We start from the raw sequence: 9648 nt of genomic DNA, 5'->3' as shown, positions 1-9648 counted from the left end.
GAGGTCAACAATCATCATTCTGCTAACAAGAAAAACCGATCCTCTCAATTGTAGACCAGTGGGCTTGCTTCCAATAGCTATCGTGTGCATCCTGCGACTGTTGGTTGGATCATTTTCTGGGGGCATGGCTGTGCCACTGATGCGGTGCCCTCTATTACCAGTACGCTGATACTCGTTTCACCGACCTCAGAAGGATGACAGGCTAAGTTAACCTCACCTGCTCTTAATTCAATGACCGACAAGAGCTCAAAACCAGGACGTTAAGATCTATAAACCAGCCACCTCCACCGTTAAGCCAACACCAGGCTTTGCTTCCACGGCATATATAATCAAAGACATGGAATCCATCATTATTTCCAATGTCAAGTCTTTCCTGTTTTCTCACAACCTGACCTCTGACCATCAGTTTGGATTCCATCCCGATCACTCAACTCTGGACATGCTGCTGCTCCCCTCTTTACAGCGATGGATGGATGTCCTAAATCTCCATCAAGAGGGAAGCAAGGTCTCCCTGGACATATCTCTGGTGTTCGATGTAATCTGGCATATTAAGAAAACACTCCTCACGTCATGCTTTTTTTTTTTAGAGGGTCAGTGATATTGCAACAATAACATTGTAAAAAGAGAAGACGACAATTTTGACTGAGATTAAATGAGTGAAGTGATATGAAAATCTGCAAATCAGAGGGCAGGAGTTGAATCAAACATTGTCCATTAAAAAGTCTAACATCAGTGAAAATACCTACATTATACTATATATTGTATTGTATTCTAAAATTTCATGTTTGACAGAAACGTTTCCACAATCAGGGATGTCATGTTACACAGGATGCCCAGTGAGCTTGGAAGCAGAGAAAGCCTTTCTTTTCTGATTAAATTTGCTTCTCAGCCAAGAATGCAATACTTATTGCATCTACATGCAGTGATAACACCCAGATTTGGCACCTGATTCATTAATTATGAAATATGCACAAGTTTCATCCAAAAGCTGTTTTTTTATTTGTTTTTTTTATACATGGTGTAGGCTCGTGGAAGAGCAAGGACACAAACCGGAACAGGACACAACATACCAGAGGGAACAGCAGGAGAAAGGGGAAACGCCAACAGCAGGGCGGAGAGAGAAGGTAGATGGAGACGGACAAACAAGGGATACAGGTAACGAACGATGAGAGGTGGGGAAGGGAATACGCAAGTGGTGGACAATATGGATACATAAGCAAAATTTAGGGATGGTGGGGATGGTTTAACGGGTGTAGAAAAGGTCATGCTTTTCTTTAGGGGTGACATGAGATTGTGCTGAACAGCTGTCTTGAAGACCCGGAGAGAAGAATGATATTGAAGAGAAGGACATTAGGACCACACTCTGTGCAGAGCATTGGTGCTGCTTAAGCAGAAGTCTCATTGGCTATTGGGCACAATCCTGGACCGGTCGCCACTCCGACACAGTATACCAGCATGCTGGCACTCATTTTGCCGACCTCGGAAGGATGACAGGCCAAGTTAACCCCACCTGGTATTAATTCAACAGCTGAGTGGGGGTTGAACTCAGGACCCAAGGATCCAAGGCCTGACAACCTAACCATTAAGCCAACACCAGGCATATGATATTGAAGAGAGTGTGAAAGACAGTTCCACAGATGGGAAACTAGAGTAATACATGAGTGGAGGTGAGCAGTGGTTCTGAATTTAGGCAGTTTCACTAAGAGTGGGTTGCTGGTGGACCTCGTACGTCCTGTAGATACCTGGGGGGTGGGGGGCATAGCATGCAGAGGGCAGAGTGTGCAAGTCCAGAAATGAGACGGAAGAAGACATAGAGAAGAAGTCGGCGATGGCGAAGTGATAGGCCCATCGAGTCAGCTTAATTGCAAGTTATTCCAATGATATTGAAAGTCGTGGTTTCCATGGAGTCAAGCTGAGTAAGATGTGAGGCAGGGTAGACAGCCCAGAGGGGAGAGCAGCACTCCATCATCTTCTGCCTTTCGAGTCAACTTTGAAATGTGACTTGCTCAAGAGAGATCATGGTTGATAATGAGACCCAAGAGCTTCAGTGACTGAACCTCTTTGAGACGGTTGTTGAGAAAGTAAATGAGTGGGTTTGCAGTATGGTCCTTTCAGAGAGAGTGAGAGAGTGTGAGGGATTTCTCAGGATTGAAAGATATGTTCCTAATTTGACCAGTTTGTGATTTTGTCAAGGTTTGAGGAGGGGAAAGAGGCTGCTGACTATCTGTCAGAAGGATGAGGAATGTCACGGCAGAGGATGGAGTCATCAGCAAATAGATAAAGGGGATTTTGCAGAGAGTCAGTGATATCATTGATGAAGATTAGGAATAAGATAGGGCCTAGAACACTGCCTTGTAGTATTCCAGCCTTGACAGTGAGAGGAGCAGAAAGGGGTCCGTTGTGAGCCACCTATTGGCTATGAGAGTGGAGGAAGTCATGAATCCAAGAGTGGAGTTGGACATGGATTCCGTAGGCAGATAGTTTGGATAGTAAGGCAGGATGCCAGACTATATCAAAAGCTCGAGATATGACCAGAGAGACGGCCCTGATCGCATTACTTCACTGTAATTCATTTTGTAAAACAATACTAGAAGTGATTTGAAAAGCATCATTATCACTTCGTACAAGGTAATGTGAAGTCAAATGTCATATTCTTATGTGTTCCTCAATGGACTGTTGTGTCCTCGATGTTCCTCAATGTACTGCCAACTCCTCAATGTTCTCCATGGATTGTTGAGTCCTCGATATTCCGCAATGGACTGTTGTGTCCTCGATGTTCATCAACGGATTGTTGTGTCCTTGATTTTCCTCAATGGACTGTTGTGTTCTCTATGTTCATCAATGTACTGCTAAGTCCTCAATGTTCTCCATGGATTGATGAGTCCTCGATGTTTCTCAATGGACTGTTGAGTCCTCGATGTTCCTCAATGGACTGTTGAGTCCTCGATGTTCATCAATGGACTGTTGAGTCCTTGATGTTCATCAATGGACTGTTGTGTCCTCGATGTTCATCAATGGACTTTTGAGTCCTCGATGTTCATCAATGGACTGTTGAGTCCTCGATGTTGCCCAATGGAATGCTTTCACAAAATGCAACCAGTTTCTAACGAATATATTTCATTTGGGAGGAAGATCCAAGTTTGAAATCTTTACAGCTTAAGTTATGAGCTATAAGCTTACTCGGTTTCTAAACTACCGAGGGAAAAGTTAAAGTGATTAAATTTTCATAAGGAGAACTTTTATTTGTGAAAGTTTCATATATGACTGCATTTGGTAATGTAGCTCCCACACATTAACTTTTAATGAAAGACTTTTTTTGTGGATGTGGGGGTGTGGGGAGGGGGGTGGAGAAGGGGAGGATAGGTGATTAAAGATTAAGCAGCAACATTGAAATGTCAGTTTCCCTCCAAGAATGGATACTTCTTATTAGAGTTTGTTCTCCAGGGTAAAACGTAGATATTTCACTCAGTAATGGCACACCTGTCAGAGAGAATATAATGTAATCTCTCGTTGTAACCAAGTCAGTTTGATACGTTGGAGATGCTGCTTCCAACTCGCAGGTACCACAAACCACCCATGATACACCTACTGTAATGTTTATTATGTGGGACATGGCACGGATGGTCCAAAGTTATTCCCTGTTTCTTACCATCTCCCTGACCATTAGGATTTCAGCACATAATGGGAAAGAGGTTCCTGCAGGACCATTTTGTTTTCCAAAATCTTTCCTTTTACCATAATTGCTTTACAGAATGGAACAGTGAATAGGAATGGAGCATCAACAGTTTGAAACATAATTTCTGTTTTTGGATGCAATAATTTCCACAAGCTTAATATGGCATTGCTGTTCCGGAATTTAAATGAATGAAACAATTGTTAAACTATGATATTAGGTTTGGCCTAAATAACTCTGTGGGTTGTATATTTCCAAAACTATGGACACCCAGATGTTGATTTGGTTGATCAAACCAAGATGTTAATAGACCCACTACAACAGCAAGGGATGAGTTTGCTGGCAAATTGAGCTACAGACAGACCAAATACGACTCCCAGGATGGTTCGTGGGATGTGCAAAGTGAGCGGTTTTGGCCACGCTCGTTAAACAGCACTTCCCTGAAGATCCGGCGCTGCAGCCTGTTCGGGATGAAGCATGGTTGGCCATTAAGATGGCCTTCCCTGCAGACGGCAGCATGTTTGTCTTACCAACATCTCCGTTTGTAGCACATCACTGCACTTGTGGAGCCTTTTCGGCCTGTTGGCCGTTCAAACCCATTGAGTTGCCATGCCCGTCTGCCTTGCCATCTCAACTGTGATAATGCCTTCATTCCGCATGGTCTGTGGAACCTGCTTCATCACCGAGTTGTAAGTTGCTCTTTTTAGTCCAGCCATACGGCTTTGTATCACCAGTTTCTGTAAATCCTCCAAAATATGATTTATCTAAAAATGGGACGAAATAAAAGTTATTTTGTTGCTAAATTGAGACAACAATTTTTCAAACTTTTAAAAGAATAGAAAGAAAATGTTGATATTTTTTGATTTTTTTTTTCAAAATGGATCTTGACGATTGATCTGTTTTTGTTTTGTTTTAATAACCCTGTTCAATACATCAATAACTTTTCAACATTTATTTCCATAAAAAGCCAAACAACTTGTTTAATACAGTAAACCCTTAAATATCATGGGGATTCGGTTACTGTAAAATGCCACAATAGTTATAACTGCCATCGTATAAACCAAGGGTCACTGGGAAAAGGGGGGTTCAGTTCCTGGGTTTTGAGGAAACATAGAGGAAGATCAACGGCACTCAGAAATAAATATATTTCAATGGAAACTAGAAGGGCACAAGGTAGAGTGCACACCTCCACCAGGCTTATTAGTTTACGTTTTGTATCCCACTGATGGACCGGATCTGGATTTGGACCTGAACTAAAATTTAATCGGCTTGTTTTGTCACATAGCTAACTCATCCAACGAGTTTCTTCCGAATCCGTCCATAACTTTTTGAGATATCATGCTATATATTGTTTTCGCCCTATCACCCAATGGTGACGAATCACTTAAAAAATTCTCGTATCCGGATCTGCATTCAGATCTTCATCAAAATCGAATCAATTCTTCCATGTTACATACCCAACCTGCCTACCAAGTCTTGTCCGAATCTGTCCACAACTTTGTGAGATATCCTGTTCACAAACAGACAGACAAACACACAGGGGTGAAAACATAACCTCCATCCAACAGGCAAAAATTAACAGGCATTCCTTTCCTGTAGTAATTCTCTGCAGACTACTGTAGTAGGACCTGTTACCAACTGTAGTATATAATTACATGACTCTCATATACTATCATTCTAACTGTAGCATTTTTGCCTGGGCCACCTTCGTTGGCAGAGGTAATAAACATGAACAAGTCTGAAGACGACGATGGTTCACGAGCGGTATTTGACGATGTAGATTGTTTCAGAAGTCAAGGATGAGACAATGTGATAATGCTTGACCAAGTTATAAAAATGATCAACATGATGTGGTACGAGTGACAGGTTATTAGCTGCAAAATGTCGAAAACCCGGTTTCGTTCAACAACTTTCAAAATTTGACCTTTGCATAACCTTTAAAGGTCACAAAATAATGTTGTGGACATTAAAATAAGGAAACAGGATACGTGCTATAGCTTATTGGAGTTAGTTCGTCAAAGAAGGTCAAAAACCCGGTTAGATTCCCACAACTTTGAAAATTTGACCTTTGTGAACTTTTAAGGTCAAAGGTCAAGGATTATGACCTTGGTGCAAAACTTCCTCTGGAACATTCCAGGAACAACATAATGTCATATTGGCTATATGGCATTTCACACTCCTCGGATTATCCATACTTTGATGAAATCAGCGTAAAAACAAACTTGAAGGGGGCGCCACGGGCAAGGTGTTCGAGATAGAGCAAAATGGTTTTAAGACTTTAGGTGGGGAATGACCTCAAGATTATGCATAAAATATATTGTCATCCTAGCTCTAAAAGTTTGGGTGGGAAGACTACTGTAGTAGGATATCCTGATGAGCTATTGTCATCCGAGCTCTCAAAGTTTGGGCGGTCATGTGATTTTTTTTGTCAAAATTAGCAATTTTCTAAGTTCGTGACCTTGTGACCTTGACCTTGGGACAAAAATGAAAAATCGAGCTCCGTGTGGCTATGCAGGTGCCATTGCGCTAACCGAATCCTGAAACCCCTGCCAGATTCGGCAAACCCCCTTGGAGAAGATGGATTTTTATGTCAAAATTCGCAATTTTCGAAGTTCGTGACCTTGTGACCTTGACCTTGGGACGAAAATGAAAAATCTAGCTCCGTGGGGCTATGCAGGTGCCATTGGGCTAACCAAATACCGAAACCCCTGTCAGATTCGACAAACCCCCAGGAGAAGATGCAAATTGAAATCGGCTACCCCCTTAAAACACGTTTTTTGGGCGTGGCTCCGCCCATAATGGGCGCATCACGCCCATTCTCAGGAAAACACAACCAGATAATGATATAAACCTCCCACCAAATTTTTATCAGGATCGGATCAAAACTCACGGAGCTATGCTCGGGACAGACAGACAGACAGACAGACAGACAGACAGACAGACACAATAACGAATATAGTGGTGACTTTTTACTGCGCGTGCGCTGTATACAATTGCACCGAGTTTGAAATGTCCCCGGTGACTACCATGTCTCCGGTTCCCCCCCACCCCACCCCCACGTGCCTCAAGTGAGCCAATGACAGCCGTCCGGTAGATGCAGTGCGTTACCTCGACGGAAATGGCGACAATTGACGGAAATACCCAAGTATTTCAATGGAAATTTGTGAAACTAACGTGTTATATATGTGAAAAACATTGAATTTATTGCTTGACGTAAAAAAAAACCAAGAAATGCTCCCCCTCTCATGTACGAACGAACGAAAGACGTCATTTCCGCCCACCATGGCATTTCGCGCCGAACGACGAAAGTTAAGTTCTTATTTTACATCATTCTTTTGCGGCCTCCTGCCACGCTGTATCGAACGATTTTATTCCTTCTGTTATACATAAAGGTGTTTATCACAATAATAACAACATTTTTACATTTCAAATATTAAGTACGTTTTTTAATTGTTTTTCAACTGAAAAAGCTTAAATTGAATATTTTAACATCAGTGTACTCACTTGCTTCACCACACGCGCTGAATTGAAGGATTCCACTTGGTTTTTTTCGTGAACCAAAAAGATATACGAAACATGTTAACATTGAAATAAACATGTGAATAAAATAAATTCCATGTAAATTAAAGAAAAACACAAAACTTTACCTTTTAAATTTATTACAGAACAGTGAGGTGGGTGAGAGTAAGAATATTACGTACTCGCACTGCACTCTGCCATAAATAGAAAACACAGGACTTAGCTCGGGATGATACTCTTAGAGTGGGGAAGGTGGAGCGGGAGATGGGTGAGTGGGGAAGGGTAAGCAGGGAATGTGGAGTGGGGAAGGATGAGTAGGGAAGGGTGAGCGTGGAAAGTTGAGCAGGGAAGGGGGAACAGGGAGTGGGGGAAGGGGGGGAAGAGGGAGCAGGGAATGTGGAGTGGGGAAGGGGAAGGGGGAGCGGGGAATGTGGAGTGGGGAAGGGGGAGCCAGGGAAGGGTGAGCGGGGAAAGGTGAGCATGGAAGGGGGAACGGGGAGTGGGCGAAGGTGGAAGGGTGAGCGGGGAATGTGGAGTGGGGGAAGCATGAGCAGGGAGTAGGGATCGGGGAAGGGGGAGCCAGGGAAGGGTGAGCGGGGAAAGGTGAGCAGGGAAGGGGAGTGGGGGAAGGGTGAGTGGTGAGCAGTAAAAGGGGGGAGTTGGGAAAGGAGGAGTGGGGAAGGAGGTGTGGGGAGTGGGGGAGGGTGAGTGGAGAAGGGGGAGCAGGGGAAGTGTGAGCTGTGAGCGGGGCAAGGGTAAGTGGGGAAGGGGGAGCGGAAGGCGATTCAGATCTCGGAAAAGCAGCTTCAGCTTTATGACAGTCACCTGCAGCATTGCCACAATGGCGAATGTGATCCTTAACCACCCTACCCTGACCCAGACCTGATCTTCCCTGCCTGGAGAGGAAGGTATGAGGTACTGCATCCTCTTCCACAATAATCCTGTCTCGTCATTGTTAAAACCTGCTCCGGCATAAATCCCTTCACCTCGATTAGTTTCATGAGCTGCGGTTGAGAATGATGAAACTTGAGAATGGGGGTTTGTGTCCAGGTGTCGAAAAATAAGGGTTTTGAAATGGCGGTTCGAGTATGGGTATATATATATATATATATATATATATATATATATATATATAACCGTTTTTACAGCCATTTTCCCTGCTGTGCAGGGGTTTTTGGCTTTTTCTTGAGGCAATGTTTTATGGCCGGATGCCCTTCCTGACACCAACCCTGGTCGCCTCTTACGACACACAGGGATATGGTACACCTATTCTAACCGGGGCATACACCGGGACCAGTACACTGGTACTCATTTCGCCGACCTCAGAAGGATGACAGGCTGAGTCAACCCCCTGGTGTTAATTCAGCAGCCAACGGGGATTGAACTCAGGACCCTGGGATCCCAAGCCACCATCCTAACCACTAAGCCAACACCAGGCTTCGAGTATGGGTGTCGTAAGATAAGGGTTTGAGAATAAGGTTCGAGTGCGGGTGTCAGATGGTGAGGATTTGGGAATAAGGTTTGAATACGGAGTAGGAAAATGATGGTTTGGGAATGAGGTTTGAACACGGAGTAGGAAAATGAAGGTTGGGGAATGAGGCTTGAATACGGAGTAGGAAAATGATGGTTTGGGAATGAGGTTTGAATACGGAGTAGGAAAATGAAGGTTGGGGAATGAGGTTTGAATACGGAGTAGGAAAATGAAGGTTGGGGAATGAGGTTTGAATACGGAGTAGGAAAATGAAGGTTGGGGAATGAGGCTTGAATACGGAGTAGGAAAATGATGGTTTGGGAATGAGGTTTGAATACGGAGTAGGAAAATGAAGGTTGGGGAATGAGGTTTGAATACGGACTAGGAAAATGAAGGTTGGGGAATGAGTCTTGAATACGGAGTAGGAAAATGAAGGTTTGGGAATGAGGTTTGAATACGGAGTAGGAAAATGAAGGTTTGGGAATGAGGTTTGAATACGGAGTAGGAAAATGAAGGTTTGGGAATGAGGTTTGAAGGAAAATGAAGGGTAAGGAAAGAGGAAGAGTACAGTGGGGAAGGTTCGACCAACAATCGTTGACCCCGTAATAGTGGTCCACAAATGCCGCATTTTCACCTCAAGCCAACAAACTAACAACTCAATCTTTTCAGCCGTCACAACCTTCCTCTGCCTTTTGGCAGATCTAACTTTGTCCATCACTTTATGTTTGGCACCATTAATGGCGGTGCATGAGAAACAACACAAGACTTGTAATGGGAGATAATCCGATGTGCACGGGATGGGGGCGAATGCAAACAACGACTCATTTTATCTCAAAAACCACGATTGGTCGAAATTAAATCCTGTGATAACGAAATCAGATCACAATAGGTTGCCCAAGATATTAGAACCTGCGATATTTGAGGGTTTACTGTCGGTGGTTATGGTCCTCATGCTGGAGTATGGTCTCTCAAATCAGTTGGCTGT

At 43.6% G+C, this 9648-nt stretch overlaps 1 protein-coding gene across 4 annotated transcripts in view; it reads left to right on the top strand.

The window, feature by feature from the left end:
* Positions 1 to 9648, top strand: part of SCHIP1 (schwannomin interacting protein 1) — a 196437-nt gene that overhangs the window by 97020 nt on the left and 89769 nt on the right. The window contains exon 1 of one of the 4 annotated variants that reach the window (XM_085854189.1): positions 1025 to 1155. The exons of the other annotated variants lie outside the window; for them this stretch is intronic. Within the exon in view, the coding sequence (XP_085710315.1) occupies positions 1129 to 1155 (27 nt within the window). The 5' untranslated portion in view covers positions 1025 to 1128. Of the gene's footprint in view, positions 1 to 1024; positions 1156 to 9648 lie in introns of those variants that run through there. 4 annotated transcript variants of the gene reach the window in all.

The sequence above is a fragment of the Eptatretus burgeri genome, chromosome 14, assembly GCF_056783735.1.
Source record: "Eptatretus burgeri isolate ZD-2024b chromosome 14, Ebu_testis_v1, whole genome shotgun sequence".
NCBI lineage: Eukaryota > Metazoa > Chordata > Myxini > Myxiniformes > Myxinidae > Eptatretus > Eptatretus burgeri.
Note: the sequence above shows the minus strand (reverse complement) of the source record. Positions and strands in the feature narration are given on the sequence as shown.